At 35.2% G+C, this 18,576-nt stretch overlaps 2 protein-coding genes across 2 annotated transcripts in view; one reads left to right on the forward strand and one right to left on the reverse strand.

Annotated features, from left to right (window-relative positions):
* The window catches only part of LOC110440589, a 170,203-nt gene that overhangs the window by 112,124 nt on the left and 39,503 nt on the right, over positions 1-18,576 (reverse strand). The gene's annotated exons all lie outside the window — the stretch shown is intronic.
* LOC110440578 (sodium-coupled monocarboxylate transporter 1-like) lies at positions 8,746-13,713 on the forward strand. Its single transcript, XM_021483723.1, has 6 exons — positions 8,746-8,779; positions 9,894-10,006; positions 10,731-10,801; positions 11,521-11,607; positions 11,936-12,171; positions 13,566-13,713. Exons 3-6 carry the CDS (start codon positions 10,781-10,783, stop codon positions 13,711-13,713), a joined length of 492 nt encoding a protein of 163 aa, XP_021339398.1. The 5' UTR covers positions 8,746-8,779; positions 9,894-10,006; positions 10,731-10,780.

Here is an 18,576-nt window from a genome sequence, read left to right on the forward strand (position 1 = left end):
ATTCCGTCTTTGCGTATTGCAGGGTTATCTTCTCTTGGGAGCAAGTATTGATTGTTACGTCACTTGTTTGTGAGAGTAACGTCATCAATTTTTGAGAAAACGACGTAACTTTCTCACACAAACCAATGACGTAACAATCAATACCTGCTCCCTAGAGAAGATAACTCTGCAATACGCAAAGACGGAATAGATGATTATTTAATTTGTGTTTAATTTACCATCATTATATACAAAGGTATCTACAAGCTGAAACAAGTCTGGACATAACGGCATACGGCATACTGACTGTGTGTTATGTTCTTAATAGTTTCATAGGGTTGTTCAGTATTTAACGATTTTACCGGTATATCAAATGAAAAACTGATTTTGTACATAGCGTGTTTTGAGACAGAACGTTGAATGTTATGAGACAGAAATTCCGCTTTGTATATCTTTTTGCAATTCCAATCATATGTTCACAAAGTCGTTTGATGCGACAATTGAAAAAAAATACCAATCCCGTAAAAAACCTCGATATACGCTATTTTTGTATTTAATTGGTAATTAACTATTCCTATTTTTATCTGTTGTTTAATTTAGCTCGGCAAAATATTCGCGAAATATTATATTGCGAGGTTGTCTCTCCTTGCAAATGAACGAGATATTGTTTATCCATAGATTTTCCTGTTATAAATAATACCATGAAGCTGCGTAAACGGTGCTTGCATTTTCGTGAAGAGGAGAGCACAGATATCGCTCACATATATTCATGCATGTACATTCTTAGAGGTATTGGCTGCATCCATTTTGTAACTTGTAGTAACCGTTTCTAACTCAACAACAGTACATACATGTAGGTTGTGTCCCTTTCTCATCCCCGTATGTATAACATGTAGCGCAATTACTGAATATTTTTATTTGATTAAATAGTCCGTTTCCTTATGTTTTTTTTTATCTTGTAGATTTTCTATATGGGCGTAGTACTTTATGCACCGGGGTTGGCACTTCAAACTGGTATGTAGGGTTCGTTTTCATACACGTGTGTTTGCATTGCCGACTGATTATATTTCCAGCAAAATATCAGAAATACATTAAAACTGTACCAAAAAGGATACACGAATACTGATAAATGATAAGGTTGTTTTGTACGATGGCCCATATCAGCCGTCAAATTACTATTACTACTTTAAAGACTGTGTACATCCCCTTTTTGACAAACTGTATATGTCAAGTTAGTCTTTATAAATGTTGTACGCACGTGTTTTGACAAGCTGTACATGACAGTATACTCTTTATTGATGTTGTACTCACGCGTTTTGACAAAATGTACATTACACACGCTTTTTGACAATATGTACATTACAGTTTATTCTTTATTAATGTTGTAATTTATTAGCATTTCTTTGTTAAATATTTACGTGCTAGGGTAGAGACATTATTGTTATGCATTTATTAGCCGCTTAAATGTTCAAAGTATACAGATGATTTGCTATGCATTTTATAAGCCTTGGCTCCTGGTCAGTATCAAGAGTTGTATTTGAAGATAGTAGCTAAGTAGCCGTAGATATTTGTGCTTGTGATATGGTTTAGGATCTGTAGATCAGCGTGTCAAATTGTCAAACAGGGGTTGCACAACGTCTTTAGAGTAGTAAAATTAATTTGACAGCTGATGTGGGCCATCGTAGTTTTGAACGTTATTCAGCGGTTTACAGTCGAGACACTGGTCATTTACACTCTTTGCTTGACAAAGGAAACAGACCTTTTCGAAAGCTCGCAAAATAAGTTTCGGTTCCTCTTTGTGTTCAAAACAAACTTATCATTTATTATTCATTCCAAAGTGATGAATCTCATTCCGAATATAAATAGTCATGTTTTTTTCACAAAATGTTATTTTTGACTTTGTCTTAATATTTTTATGAATCACAATGTCCGCTTGTCCATACCTAACATCTTTGATTACAGCTAAATATTTATTTATGTCAATTTGTTGGTCTAATGTTCATAGGATTGTCTACATCCGGTCGTATAAAACAAATCAATATAGAAATTATATAGCTTAAATGTCATTTAAAAAAAATGAATTTAAACAAAATTGAGAGAATTTGCCGCAAGTTTGGAATGAATTCAGTACTTAACTAAAACTTGTTCTCGGAATACAGAAATTACAACAAATATTCATGCTAAAGAGGTCTCGGCTTGAGACATGAATTGACGAACCGACATGCTGTTATTGAGGTAAAATATATAATGTTAGCGATAGACAGAGACACAATGACAATCTCCAGCAAATGTGTATAGAGGGAGATAATTTGTATGTTCGATGAAATTCTTGACCTAGAAACAGCCTTAATGTCCCCGATATTTGAATTGCAGACTTGAGCAAGCTGCCAATTACTGACTGTAGATATTCAAGGTATCTTGCTAGGATGTATTTCGTACCATTAAGTATTTTAGTAGACCAGTCCTAGAAGTCTTTTCATTTCTAATTTGACGTAATCATTTAAAAATATATCAGCTGTGTGATTTACTTTTATGGACCTCATTTCCTTTAGCAAAAAGAAGCAGATATCATTATGCTTCCCTTTAGCAAATCATTCAATGCGGGTGTTGTCAATGAGTTCCTTGTACTTTTTAAGGGTTTTTGTGTAACCTTCTTTTGTTCATATTTTGCCCTTGTTTTACGGATTTAAATTCAAAATACGGGTTTGTTAAGACGTTGGGTTACTTTTTATCACTGCACTACAAAGTAGTTAATGGGATGTATTACCTCTGTAACGTCTATTTTCGTTTGAGAGCACTAATTAAAATAATGACATTGTGATATGCACCATTTTGTTATAATTAACAATTAACGAATATTTGTAGTGCTTGATAAAACGAAATCCCTAATTACCTAATTTGTATGAACGAAGTTCGTTTTTATTTATCTATAGTCGAAGCATTAAAAGGTAACCTTAAAAATGACTGTTTTCTATCGTAGTTGCTGGAATACCTTTGTGGCTTTCTATCGTTGTTATTGGGCTTGTTGGTACCATTTACACAGCAATCGTAAGTATGGATTTATAATATTTACAAATATATGCCAGCTATATAAAATGTATTGGAGATAACAGCAATATATAAATATATTGGATTTTACAGCTATTGCAGCTGTCTCTTAGATGAAACTCTTTCCGTGGTTCAAACATCATTGTTAGAATGCTAAACAATCCTTTAGCAAATAATTTCGAAAAGAAAATAATTTCGAAAAGATCAAATAATGAGATATAGAAGATATTTAATGGTGTCTTCAGTAATAACAAATATATTTCACGAGTGTGGCTAATATATTGATATGTGCACTCGTGAAAAATATCAAAATATTAACAACACGAGTTAAATATATTTGTTCTTACTGAAGACACCATTACATTTTCTATTTATTACATTTTTAAAGCATAAAACATGAAAAATGTAATGCATTAAAAAAAGGGCGGGAATCAGAAGCGTAATAATTAGCGCCATATTTTAATGACGTCACGCTTAACAACAAGGATGTGCACCATTTTGAATGAAATACTTAACGCATTTCCGACGTTTTCTACTATTTCCTGGTATGATGCTTATAACAATGTTATCAATTGTATATTTATGTAAATTCTTAAGTTTGTGTACCAAACATTTACCATAACAACCACTTATTATACTGTCGCTTCATTTGAATCTGAACAAAAAATCGTTGCCTTTGAATGCAGCGAATAGAAGATACCGTTATGATTGGTCAATATCAAAAAGTGTTATTTTCACACTGTGAAAACTTTTGATATTTGTCACAGTGTGAAAGATATCAGTTTTATCAAGTTGACAGAATCTGATATTTCACTGGCAAAAATGTAAAAAATGAAGATTTTTAATCCAAAACTTGACCCCCGATTTCTTGTCCTCTTAAAACCTGCTTGAAATTTAAAAAACACGATCCTGATAACAGAATACTGTTGCAACATACGGTCGTCTGCACACATTTTTATCATTTGTTTCGTATTGTGTAGAAATAGAATGGCCAAATTTGCCATTTTGTTTCAACACAAACGAATTCCCCATAGTCTGCTCTATGATTAAAATACAATTTTAAATGAAGATTTTCGCAATTGGTTTGTGGTTGATGTTGAAATGAACGGGAAGCATGAATGCTGCGACGAAAAAAGTATTAAGAATAATATAGAAATCACAATCTTTAACTTCAAGTTAATAGACTTCCTAAAAGCTATTGATGCCTTGGAAACATTTATTTTATGAAATCAAAACTAGCGTCTGTTTACAATGTTTTTAAAAGTTGTTCTGCTTTATTACCGGAAATTGATACTGGAAATCTTACATGTACAATTCATTACATTTAAACTGTAATGTGTAAATGATTCTCATAAGTGATTGGTAAGATAGCGTATATTCTTACGCCTTTAGGTATGTCAATACATGTATATTATTTCAGGGAGGAATCAAGAGTGTGGTGTGGACAGACGTGTTCCAGTGTGTAATGATTTTCATCGGACTGGCAGCAATAACCATTAAGGTGACGTTTCCTTCCATAGGTTTCCCACCGGTTTATAAAATTAACGTTGTTCAGTGTTTAACAGTCATATTATATTGTACGATATCACATGTGATACATATAAACGTGGTGTGATAGCATTAAACAATTTTGGCATGCTTGTCGTGTTTCTGAACTGGAACATCTCGCATACAATTAGTTTCCGGAGTGCACTAGGTCTAACGGTCTAATTAACTCGGTACCACTAACTGTCACCCGGTTAAAAGCCACGTGACATGTGTAAAATTTGACACGTCGAAGAAATGTAACATGCCAACATTAAATTTGCCTTTCTGTTTGTGACCGTGACAAATATTAACACACCCATTTATGCTTTTTCTGAACACCTACCAGCTGCTTCTTAGTTTCTGTCGTAGACTTGGAGAGAAAGCAATGATGATATTCTGTTATATTAAGTAATATCATAAGGGAAACTAACGTTTCGAGGAGTTGATCAGTAGTCGTAAAATAACTGTATTTAACCTTATGATGACTTGCCATATATATAACAACCAGGATAAACTATTTCCACTTAGAATCCTTGTATTTAAAAAAAAATCCTCTTCGTCTTAAAAAATATATATTACAAAATGATTAATGATAGCTATCAGACACTCTCACTCATTCTTGCTATATAGGACGCAAAAACGCTGTTTCATCAAATTGATTATGATGGACTGTAGCTATTTGAAACCATCCTTTCCTTTACCTTAACAACGAATTACAGTATCAAATCCTTAGGCCATATAATAAAACGAAAATAATGTTTACCTCCGCAGTACTCAATTAAATGTTTTATTGAACACGTCTTTTTCTTCCCATTTTCTCTCTCTCTCCTCAATAGGGCAGCATTCTCATGGGGACACGTCACTCCGTGGTAGATATCGCGACGGAGGGAGGAAGGCTTGAGTTTTTCAAGTATACAGCTTTTTACACTAGTAACTTATCAATTTTCGTCCTGAATAACATTTATACTATATATTGATAACAATATCATTACATTGTATTGGAGAAAAATCAACTATATGAAAGTGATAGCTTCACTTCAGGAAAACTATCCATAAATAAGATTTCTGACCCAGTGAAAATAACTACGATTACTTCTGTAATATTGATCGTCATTACAAAATGCTTTCTTTAATTGTGTACATCGCTATCAATTTAAAGTTAAAATGTCCATCAGTCTTGAAATGACTAAATTGCGACACTGTCTGAGAACTGATCTCTGAACTCAAAAAAATATGATATAAAATGGGCACACTCGTTTATATGGCGTTATATGCTATATGTAAGGCATCAGTACGTTAAAGCCGTATTGATTGGTCGTTATATTGGCCTGTTGATAGTGTACGACGTCATTATATTTGCCTATTTATAGTGTAAAATTTCATTTTATTGGCCTATCGTTAGTTTTAGACATCGTTATATTGGCCTGTCTATAGTGTACGATGTCATTATATTGGTCTAGTTATAGTGCTAGTTGTTATTATATTAGCCAATATGTAGTGTACAACGTCATGCTATTGGCCTATTTATAGTGTACGACGTCATTATATCTGCCTATTTATAGTGTAAAACTTCATTTTATTTGCCTATTTAAAGTGTACACCTTCATTTTATTGGCCTATCGTTAGTTTTAGACATCGTTATATTGGCCTGTCTATAGTGTACGATGTCATTATATTGGTCTAGTTATAGTGCTAGTTGTTATTATATTAGCCAATATGTAGTGTACAACGTCATGCTATTGGCCTATTTATAGTGTACGACGTCATTATATCTGCCTATTTATAGTGTAAAACTTCATTTTATTTGCCTATTTAAAGTGTACACCTTCATTTTATTGGCCTATCGTTAGTTTTAGACATCGTTATATTGGCCTGTCTATAGTGTACGATGTCATTATATTGGTCTAGTTATAGTGCTAGTTGTTATTATATTAGCCAATATGTAGTGTACAACGTCATGCTATTGGCCTATTTATAGTGTACGACGTCATTATATCTGCCTATTTATAGTGTAAAACTTCATTTTATTTGCCTATTTAAAGTGTACACCTTCATTTTATTGGCCTATCGTTAGTTTTAGACATCGTTATATTGGCCTGTCTATAGTGTACGATGTCATTATATTGGTCTAGTTATAGTGCTAGTTGTTATTATATTAGCCAATATGTAGTGTACAACGTCATGCTATTGGCCTATTTATAGTGTACGACGTCATTATATCTGCCTATTTATAGTGTAAAACTTCATTTTATTTGCCTATCGTTAGTTTTAGACATCGTTATAATGGTCTGTCTATTGTGTAAGACGTCATGATTAGTGTAATATGTTATTTCTCTCCATTGTTGACGATTTTTTGTATCAAGATAGCGTCCGAATCCCGGTCGAACACAGCATAACATTATATATGGGTACGTTTAAGATTTTAAGATATGCTTACATTTCCATGTTACTACATATTGATAGAGTGTTAACAGAAAAAGTACTATTATATTTGTAGCTTTGACCCGGATCCTAGAGCCCGGCACACAGTCTGGGGTATGTGGATTGGCCTTACATTTGGATATATTGCAAATTGGTGTAACCAGTCGAGTATCCAGAGGGTCTCTTCTCTACGAAGTCTGAAGGCTGCTAGAAGGTTACTGTCATTTTTATTCCATAACTATAACATTTCATTCATTTTTATAACACTTGTTCCAAGTATAAACTATACAAGATGACATCAGATCAATTGAATTTCACTGAAGTTTTGGTAAAATTATTTAATTTCTTTAAGAAACACACACTGTTGGCATAGCGAAATATGCATATGCGAAAACCTAAAACCAGGATCATGATTTTGGTAACTGATTAGATAGGGATCAGTCTATATCAACCGTTATTAGCTACTGAGGCATACAAATATTACGATAAACATTCATCCGAGAAGGTAAAGAAATAACTTACCTGGGAGCAAGTTAGGTTAAATATTAAACATGATGTATCATTTAGATAATGAAACTTGATACATCCGAGTCCTAATAACAGACCACTGTGTATGACAATTGAGTCCTGACAACTGACCATAACATAATGACAATTGAGTCCCGACAACAGACTCTATTTTATGACAACTGAGTTCTGATCACAGACGTTATCGTATGACATCTAAGTATTGATAACAGACAATAGCGCATGACATTTGAGTCATGATAACATACCATACACTATGACAGCTGAGTCCTGACAACATATCACAACATATGACAACTGAGTATTGATAACTGACCATAGCGTTTGGCGCCTAAATCCTGATAACTGACCATAAAGCATGATAACTGACTCCTGATAACAGACGATATCGTATGATCATGAAACATATTACCGACAACAATGTATGACACCTGAGTCCAGGAATCGGCAATAGTGTATGGCAAGAGAGGATAATAGGACGACATGAATTATGATGCTAAACAAAATGGGTGTCACTGCCTCCATTATTTCTGTTTATTTAGAGTATTTTGGCTGATGGTGCCTATCATCTTTACCTACTTCTCGTTACTCGGATATTTGGGAATCCTCCTTTACTCGTATTACAACACTTTGAAATGTGATCCAGTTCAAGCCGGATTTCTCAACAACTTTAACCAGGTAACATTCATAATGTTTAGATAAAATATTCGCATCAAAGTAGTATCGTTAGCCTATTGCGTCACATCAGTGTTGGATACTAGAGGATAATTTTATTTGGGATCTTTTATTTTCTACAAAATTACATCTGACATGTTATGTCAAGAAGTTACTCTTTGATAAATTATACGCACATTTTATGTGTACAAAGCAAAGAAATGTAAACTATTAACAACATTGGTTTAACAACATCGTATATTGAGGAACTTGATGAAATTGTATGAAAATGTTTCACGAAAGTTAAAGGTATGTTTTTTAATTGTTTAACAGTCGGATTTGATTTTAGTCTATTTTGTGTTTGCAGCTGATGCCGTATTTCGTACTTGATGTATTACGGTCACTGCCCGGTTTATCTGGTATCTACATCAGCTGTTTGTTTAGTGGCGCTCTCAGGTAATGGTATGACTTGATGTATTCCGGTCACTCCCTGGTTTGTCTGGTATCTACATCAGCTGTTTGTTTAGTGGCGCTCTCAGGTAATAGTATGACTTGATGTACTACGGTCACTGCCCGGTTTGTCTGGTATCTACATCAGCTGTTTGTTTAGTGGCGCTCTCAGGTAATGGTATGACTTGATGTATTACGGTCACTGCCCGGTTTGTCTGGTATCTACATCAGCTGTTTGTTTAGTGACGCTCTCAGGTAATGGCATGACTTGATGTATTACGGTCACTCCCCGGTTTGTCTGGTATCTACATCAGCTGTTTGTTAAGTGGCGCTCTCAGGGAATGGGATGACTTGATGTATTACGGTCACTCCCCGGTTTGGCTGGTATCTACATCAGCTGTTTGTTTAGTGGCGCGCTCAGGTAATGGTATGACTTGATGTATTACGGTCCCTCCCAGGTGCCTGGTATCTACATCAGTTGTTTGTTTAGTGGCGCTCTCAGGTAATGGTATGACTTGATGTATTACGGTCAATCCTCGGTTTATCTGGTATCTACATCAGCTGTTTGTTAAGTGGCGCTCTCAGGTAATGGTATGACTTGATGTATTACGGTCACTCCCAGGTGCCTGGTATCTACATCAGTTGTTTGTTTAGTGGCGCTCTCAGGTAATGGTATGACTTGGTGTATTACGGTCACTCCCCGGTTTGTCTGGTATCTACATCAGTTGTTTGTTTAGTGGCGCTCTCAGGTAATTGTACTAGATTGCGAATTGCAATGCAACAAACAGTCACAGTTTTAAAATAGTTAAACGTCAAAAAACTTACTTACTCAGGTAATAAATAGCTGTGTACACACTTCATTACAAGTCATAATTTCTGTAATGAGGTCAACCTGATGGAAAGGAACGATACACACATTTAAATTTTTATGTAGTCAACAGATTTGGCGTGTAATTGAAGATGCTATTACAACTAACTGTATTCTTTAATTACCCCTGGTATCAATGTTGCATGCGCGTCTAGTACTTTGTAACGCGGTTTATATGATGCGAATGTCCAGCGGTGTATATCTGTGTCGTATACTTTCGAACTGTGACATCATTTCAAAATGAGCAAAAATCAAAACCACTGGTGATGTCATAAACCTAGCATTATTTATGGCTTGGGTACACAATGTTTCTTACTTGTGTTTACTATTGCCTGTACAACTGACAAATACAAAGTAACATGACACTTAGCAGACAAATTTTGTCAGGAAGTATATGAACTCGTTTCATTTGGTTCAGCACGCTTTCATCTGGAATCAACGCATTATCTGCCAACACTGTCGAAGATATTCTAGGAGAATACCTAAAACAAACAACAATTATTTCACATACACTTGCAGCAAAGCTATTCGGTAAGTCATACTTGGACCATGTGTCTCCTCTTTATTTGTTTCGTTCGTGTCGATTTGAGGTCGGATGTTTTTGTAATGCCAAGGTATGTTTATCATTGTTATTTTCATATTTGGATAAATGATAAACAAATCTTACTTCATTTGAAAAAAGAATGCATTACGGAAATTACAAATAGTTAAACATAACTGAAGTATTAGAGTTCATTTATTGAACAAAAGCATCTTATCTGAAATCAGCGAATCGTGATAAAAAAACAAAAGAATAACGAAATGTCAACAAAACCATAAATTGGCATAATTCGAACTCACAATCCATAAATCCAAGGCAAACTATGAACAGAGTAAAACATTGATAAGGAGAATAAGACCAGGTGTATGTAAGGGTAAGCCACATTGCTTCATCGACACCGACGCCATGTAAATCTATATCAAATTATGTCACGTCCTCACATCGAAAAACTCGGGTAGGGCAACTAAACCACAAGGCACAGTATTTAGCAAAATCAAAATCAGCAACCTCCGTATCAAACAAAGACAATAAATTTCTCTATGACATCATGATAGTGACTATAAACGTTGTCCACAATCCTCATCAGTCTGCATTTTTAGAAACCCTGTGTTGTATGTTTGTCTAAATTATTGAAAAGCACCTGATAATATGTCGCATTACCAAAAGATACAAACATTTCTTAATGGATGTTGCCTCTCATATCCCCTGCTGCAGTGTTTTCGTACGGACTGATAGTCATTGGATTGGCATTTGTCATCAACTCCATGTCGGGATCCATCGTTCAGGTAACTAACATTTGTACGCAGATATATTGGACATATTTCAACGCAAGGATATACTTTGCAACGTTCCCTTTCAGGAATATCATGAAAATGAGATGGGATCTTATACGAAGCAGATGATGATAGATTTATATAGAGTTATATAGTTTCATTGATTAGCTGCCCCCATTACAACAATTTGGAGTTTTATTGTCTTTCCTTCCTGGTCTATATATCCCATGATGCCTCCCTAGACACTTCCGGTATGTCGGTGTGGGATATAATTTGACTTAGTGATGAGTCATGCTTAACTGTTCAGGTTATGCTATTTTAATGAGAGAACATTTTAAAATCTTCTATGGGTATGGTTTTACAGTGTATATGACTTCAGCTGATAGTTGTAATATGAGTGACACTGAATTCCAATCCTGTCGTTATTTATTGACGCTGCGTACAAAGTGTCCTATAATAAATCTTTACATAGGGCTTGTTGCTAGGCCTTTGGTATTTGTTTGAAAAAAGTTCTTACATGTATTTAATGATCAAATATTTTGTTGAAAGTTTCATCGTCATGCAAATAAACTCCAGATGACACTTAAATAAATCTTTCGAAAGCAAAGCGCGCTATATAGTAATGCTGCTAGTATTTTCATTGAAAATAGTGTCTACTTGGAATCGCTCTTAATATAAATTCAAGCATACAAACGAACAATGCATAAGGAAATCTTACAATTGTCCATCAGCTGGCCCTATCAGTATTTGGAGCGTGTGGAGGACCATTGGCCGGACTTTTCTACCTGGGTGGAATGGTACCAAAAGCAAACTGGATAGTAAGTAAAATCGGAAGTCAGAACGTATGTTAATAGAAAATAATCAACATCTTTGCTGTTTATGTTTATGTTAGTAAAATTATCAATAAAAATGTGAAACCGAGAATAAAACGAATTGTAATAGTTAATAATTTAAACATTAGACCGCTAGAATGGGTCAAAATGATGAAGACACGGTTAATCCTCGTTTTGTTTTCGTTTAGCAATAGTTAGATATAGTGAGGTTGATCTCATGAGGAATATGATACTAGAACCTGCCTAAGTTGTGCAAAACGTTTGTTCTGTAATTAATTTTATTGCAGCCATTCTGATTGTTTGCTATGTTTAGGGAGCCTTTAGTGGCAGCTTGACGGCTATTGTGTTCAACATGTGGATAGCAGTAGGGTCACAAATTTATGGTGCAAAACCGGTGAAGTTAATCCAGAACCGTACGAGTGGATGTTTTCTCAACAACTTCACAGTCACAACGAACGAGCCATCGATGTTCAATCATAATGCGAGTATAAATACAACTCCGTACGGTGTATTTGGACCCTCTAGCATGTCTGTAAACAGCCAAGTCAGGTAAGAATCAACATTGTAAATCATTCGACATAGTGCCAATCTTCTCTTTCACAACATATATGATACCTAACACATTGACTTGTGTTTCAATTGTCTCCTTTGATAATACATATCATCAATATACTGACACATTTACCAAGTTTAATGTATATAACAGTAACGCACACGAATAACTGAAGAATCCAATGTTGGTATCAGATTTTTCGTCGGCTTAGCATCTTGAATGACTTACTTGTTAAATTACGTTACCTGGACGTAAATATAAGATACGCCCGGTTAAAATAAAATTACGTCTAACAGGTGTTATTTCCAGGTGACTTCGAGCGTTGCCTGGTAACAACTGACATAGAAAATGCAGGTTCGCCTCTCCACCCATCGATTAAAAATTTGTAATTCTAGTTAAGTCTGTGAATATTTCGGCTCGGAATACATGGAATTCAAATTTATAATAGGAGTCTATGATTTAGTATTTATATACAACATACATCAGTGACGACTGTGTCCTGAAAGCACAATGGTTAAAATACATGCAGTGTATACATGTTTACAAAGGAAAGAACAGCATTTTGGAAGTATTATATCAGTGATATTTCGTACTTCCCCAGTAGGATTTTTGCATTTGGTACAGAACATCCACAGGGCAAGTCAGGAATATCTTGCTATTGAGGATAAAAGGGTGGGATTCAAAAGTGGTAAATTGGGGTTTGTCTTGAACCGACTACTCCTCAAAGATAAACGTAAGTTACACCACTTTGATTGTTCCTATACAATTTGGTAATAGATTCAGTATACCAAAATACACTGCATCATACAGCTGTTAGTACGAGAAAAAGTAGTTTGATTTTAATAAGGATAAACATTTCTTGAAAAAAGGCAATTCAACATTGTAGAAACGAATGCATGGTTAATCCCAGGCGGAGGGACGAGGCCAAAAAGGGAAAGATATTGTCACTATAACATGCTGCAAATTTAACTCTTGTGAAAGGACTTTAACCTGGTTTGCCAATGATCGTAGTCAAGGGGAATGCATTCTCACCCTTACGGTACAGACACTCGGGCGCAAAAGGGAAAATTGCAGTTAATTGAAAATAATATAGACATGACCCGTTGAATATATAATATGGCATTTATGTCTATGGAAATCTTATTTGTGGGGCAAAGACCCGAACTTATTTGTCATATACATATAATTCAAACAAATCGTGAATGAAGCATCCGGACTATTAAATACCTCACTTTTTAGACAATCGTTTACCTGTAAGCTAGAAAGCATTTTGTCTGATATTTGTTTAATAAAGCAAGTGATCCTAGAAAATGAGGTTCCTCGCGCCATTTTCTATCTCTGCGTTTCAAAATTTTCATTTTTTTATTTTTTTTATTTACTGAACTTGTAGTTCGGACGAAGGATTTTTCCTGTACAATTTATCCTATACCTGGTACGGTTTTATCGGATTCTTCCTGACCCTCATCCTTGGTGTCATCGTCAGCTTGTTTACGGGTATGTATAAGACTCGTCAGGAGAAACGAAACTTTCTTTTATAACTTTAAATGCATCAAGCATAGTTTAAAAAAAATATAAACAGGAATTGAAACAATTACCACAATACAATACCTGTTAGTACGCTTTTCTGTGTATGTTTAATTCTTAATGTTATAACAGGTAAGGCACATCTCTGGAATTGAAGATAATGTCCTCGGTAGAATTGTTTGTACATTGTATGCCAATAACATGCTGCATTCAATCTTTAGTCGAATCGTCATCTTAATATTGACATGTTTGATTTCATTCACCTTGTTTGCATTTAGGTGTCTTTCTATTAAATAAGTTGTCTCGGAAAATCCAAAATGTGTTCAATAACAGGAACCAGGTATATCAAATGTCCCTTTAACAAAACCAACATTTGCGACCTTTTAAATAAAAACATTGAAAACGTTTGAAACGCAATATGTCGTCCCTAAGCGATTGGAAGTGTTAGACCACGTATAGTAATAGTAATTCGTCTCTGCAAAATAGACAAAAATATCTGGATGTAGATAAAAGGATAGTAGTTCTACGTTTATCACTCAATACATTCGGGCCGCAATGGCAGAGTAGTTAAGGCGTCTGACCGTCTACGATCAATAGCCTTCGACCACTTCGTCGCGGGTTCGAGGCCTACGGGTACTCCGGTTATCCTCCACCTACAAAACCTGTTTCGTCCTAAATAACCAAAGCTGTTAATAGGGCGTAAAATACAAAATTAGCACAGTCCATCTTAACGAGCGTGTCTTATCTAATGGAGACTCGTTCATCCAGAAACTACTGGTAAACCTTTCTTACTGATCAGCTCGTGCTTGAGTAATTCAACCGTCTCATTATTTAATCCAGCCAATTTTGATACAAGGGCAGGTTGCCAGACTATCGTAGCTCTCCTGCATAACTTACTGTTAATCTGTTTACTTATAGGTGGTGATCGCGGAGACCCTGTGGAAGCCCGTCTCATCTTCCCTATTTGTAGAAAGATATGCCGTCTGGAATTTAAATATAGATACGATGAGGCGGATACCGAAGAGAAGGTATAGCTTATTCAAACAACAAAAAGAAAGCACCCATTTCTCAAATATATCAAAGGAAAGATTTTAAAATTATTACATATTTTATTGACGAAGTGCTGCTTGCCACTTTACTAAAGCAAAAAGTGATATACGAAAAGAAACACAAGGAACATCATTTCTATTTCACAAAAATATATCTTTGCTGCAAAAAACTCGAACCACGGTTTTCTTGATTGAAAGGTAGGGAGTTTAATTAGCCACTGTGCATTCAGTAATACTATTTGGTTTATTCAACACCCTTGAGAAAAGTTTAAGATGGCCAACAAACTAAAATTGTCTTTGCAGAAATATGCACACAGTAGCAAAGTGGTGGGTCCGGCTTTACCTTAAATAGTACTATTTCTATTTCGAAATGATAATCGAAAAGTCATATTTTTGTGCCGTGGATGAAAACAAACTACATTAATACTCGATGACAATAGCTGAAATAAATATGTAACCTTTTGATTTGTAGAGCGTTCATCCGATCACGCCTGCAAATAAGGGATCACCTATCATAATCCACCGGCACGGCGACGATGGTGCATCTTCATTATAGAAAATGATATGGAAATTCCATTATTGCTATATTTACATGAAGATATAAGTGTCTGAGAGACCCTTGCTGTTGTTCAACAGATGTTATCATTTGTACACACTTCTGCATGTTAAAAATATGTTTAGATCACTTAACGGTATATTATTCAGAACCATATGGCCATGGAAACTGGTATATCTTATCTGAGATAAGGAACTTTGACCTTTTAAGATTAAATTATATTCACCTTCATTCAAGTTTGTAGTGTTAAATATGTTCTAACAATAATACAGCCATGATACAATAGTATGTTTGATGACCAGTCACATGCATCTTTTTCAAATAATGTCAGTTTGATGCGATAATTAGAAGGAAGGGTGTCTATAAGGCCCTTTTTTGGGCCCCGTTATATTCGGATTTTCACCTCCTTATTTTGTTCAAATATGTCCTATTGTATGACATGCGGAAAAACTAAGATAAAACTTTGATAAAACAATGAAATCGGTTAACTTTAACGATTAAAGCAGATACTTTCCTTGAGGCTAAGAGACTTAAAATTACCAGCAAATCAAACTTCATATATTAAATCAATCATTTTAACTTAACTTTGATAAGTAAAAAAACAAATCAGACAATGGAACCCTCTTCAGCCACAGGTGTTGAGCAAATATTATATAAATAATATACAATACTAACAATTGATACATTATACTTATAGCATATAAAGGGTGTCATGCACCTTTTAATTCACTTAAAATTGAGAGATATTTGAAAAAGCAAAGGTTTGAGATGTGTCCAGAAGCCATAACTCAGTATAAAACAAAAAGAAAGTATGTAGTCAATATGCAATGTATGTAAGTCTACTTAAATGAGTGAAAATGTAAATTTCAAGTCAAAATATTAATTAGAAAGGAAATTATTGAGAAAACAAATTACTTTTCAATTGAAAATGACCGAAAAGACCCCTCTGACGTAATCCTTCGTTTTATATAAACAATCTTAAGTTACGATTGAATTTCTACCATTTTTCATTCTGTTACATATGCTTGTCTTATTTATACATGTTTTAAAAAACAGAAATGGAATTATTTTGGTTTGTTAGCTCATTTTGAAAACAGCTAACTATATTTGTGATTTACCATACCCCTTTTGGTACCCCCAGAAACCCACTTTCGGTAAAAGTTTTACCTCATTTTTTTCCGCATGTCATACAATAGGACATCTTTGAACAAAATAAGGAGGTGAAAATCCGAATATTACCGGGCCCCAAAAAGGACCCTATAGACACCCTTCTTTTACAAGAATTTTAAATTCGCGATCTAGACAAGTGAAGGAATACAACTTGTACGGTGTTTTAGTACAGAGATTGGACACTTGGCATATGACGTGTCAAGGAGTCAAAAGATTAGGCTTTATGACAGCATTTTAAACAACAACAAGTAAGTGTATTTTGTTGAACAAATCATCAACAAATCTATTAGATGTGTGATAGAACTATTTTCAGACACCGTTACTCTTTATCCACTTGAATCATCACAACACCATGCGCACTATTTCATGACGACATAACGGTTATGAAGTTTATTATTGCGGCTCAGTTAAGCGCTTGTCCTATTATTCTGCGGTTTATATTTTCACGATCACGTTAATGAACCGCGAAATCGAGAAAAAATACATCCTTTTTCTACAATGACAGCTTATTTGACCCTGTCATCGTCGTTGAATGACTGTATTGCGTGACCAGTTTTTCTGCCCGTCTTTTTATATAGGATACTTTGTAAATAGAGTGAAAATACTTCGATAAAAAAGATGGACATGTATCGACAATAACGTTTTACAAAACCATTTAGACTTGTACATTTATAACAATATTTAATCACAACAAATTGTTTCAAAACGGATAAACTTTCATTCACATGAAATAAAGAATACAGCCTTAAGCGTTGCCTGTAGAATAGCCGGAAGAACAAGGCCACATGAGAATCAAGCGATTTTGTTAGACGGACGATGCTGAGTTGTACAAGCATAACATGCGTATTTCAAATCGAATACTGAGGTAATAGTAGCAAAGAACAATGTATCTGCTGCCCCCATTGCAACATTTAGGATCTTTATGTTTTCTCTCTACTTGATGAAAACTTGTTTTATTTCCTCCCTTTCGGCCTTTGTTCAGCGTTCGTTTAAGTGTGGTGGCAATATGTTCTAGTGGTAGGACGCCGGGCTCATGACCGAAAGATTGCGGGTTGGAGTCACGGCAAGGCACTGTGGTATATCTTTGAGCAAGATACTGTACTCCTCTTGTTCCAGTCTACTCAGCTGTAAATAGGTACGTGGTTGGGCATTGCTAGAATTGTATAATGCAAGCTGTGAGCGCCGAAATGTCAGCACCGGCTGTATACTCCCCAGGGAGTTGAGAAAGATATTGGCTGGATGCAAAGGTCATATAACCACGGATAATAATTTGTGAACCGCTTTGGGACGACCTACGAACTAGGTTGTGATAAAGCGGAACATAAGAACCTCGAGTTATTATTATTATCATTATCCATATACCAAATTCCTTAAAATAGTAGCTATTATACCCTGCTTAAAGTTTAGCATTTAGGGACAACTGATTTATCCGTTTTCAGTACAATGTGAACGGGTAGAATACTGTGCTGGGTGCCTTTGGTATGGAATTACAATGAAGAATCATTCTAAAATTGGCCACAGATTCGCATTATCGGAAGAAGGCAAATACATCAACATGCTTTGTCTCCAGCACTTATACGCAGAAACATGCCTTCATTACACGCATGGATACACGTCAATAGCTGCCAATAGGACGAAATATCAAACAAACTCTCCCTTCATCAACTTTGGTATTTAACATCACCCGGTCGAAAACACTATTAATCACTGAAAGGTGCGTTCCACAAAGGGACAAAAAGAGGGCGGTTGGGACGTGTTAATATTTACACGATTGCTCCTCAAGAAAGGGCCAAAGGACAGAAAGAAGACACTAGGAAAGCGTGACTATTTACAAGATTGCTCCTCAAGAATGGGCCAAGGGAAATATTTACACGACTGCTCCTCAGGAATGGCACAAGGGAAAGAAAGAGGGCGGTTGAGACTTTTTATATTTACATGACTGCTCCAGAATTTCCTGTATATATTTAACGCTTAGATAATCGAATATTATTTTTATTAAAAGGATCTTGCCATGGAACGTTTCGATCAGGTAACCGTCTCGACTCCGCTACGGAAACGTACGTTTAGATAAATTATTCTGCCGCTCAGTTTATAGTCATGAT

This window comes from Mizuhopecten yessoensis, unplaced genomic scaffold, assembly GCF_002113885.1.
Source record: "Mizuhopecten yessoensis strain PY_sf001 unplaced genomic scaffold, ASM211388v2 scaffold11185, whole genome shotgun sequence".
NCBI classification, from domain to species: domain Eukaryota; kingdom Metazoa; phylum Mollusca; class Bivalvia; order Pectinida; family Pectinidae; genus Mizuhopecten; species Mizuhopecten yessoensis.

What these genes read in the sequence shown, in the direction of transcription:
- LOC110440578 (XM_021483723.1), top strand. Translation starts at nt 10,781, where the DNA reads ATGTCGGGATCCATCGTTCAG. An exon ending in TACCAAAAGCAAACTGGATA is followed by an intron (nt 11,608 to 11,935) that starts GTAAGTAAAATC and finishes TGCTATGTTTAG; the next exon opens with GGAGCCTTTAGTGGCAGCTT. An exon ending in TCTGTAAACAGCCAAGTCAG is followed by an intron (nt 12,172 to 13,565) that starts GTAAGAATCAAC and finishes CTGAACTTGTAG; the next exon opens with TTCGGACGAAGGATTTTTCC.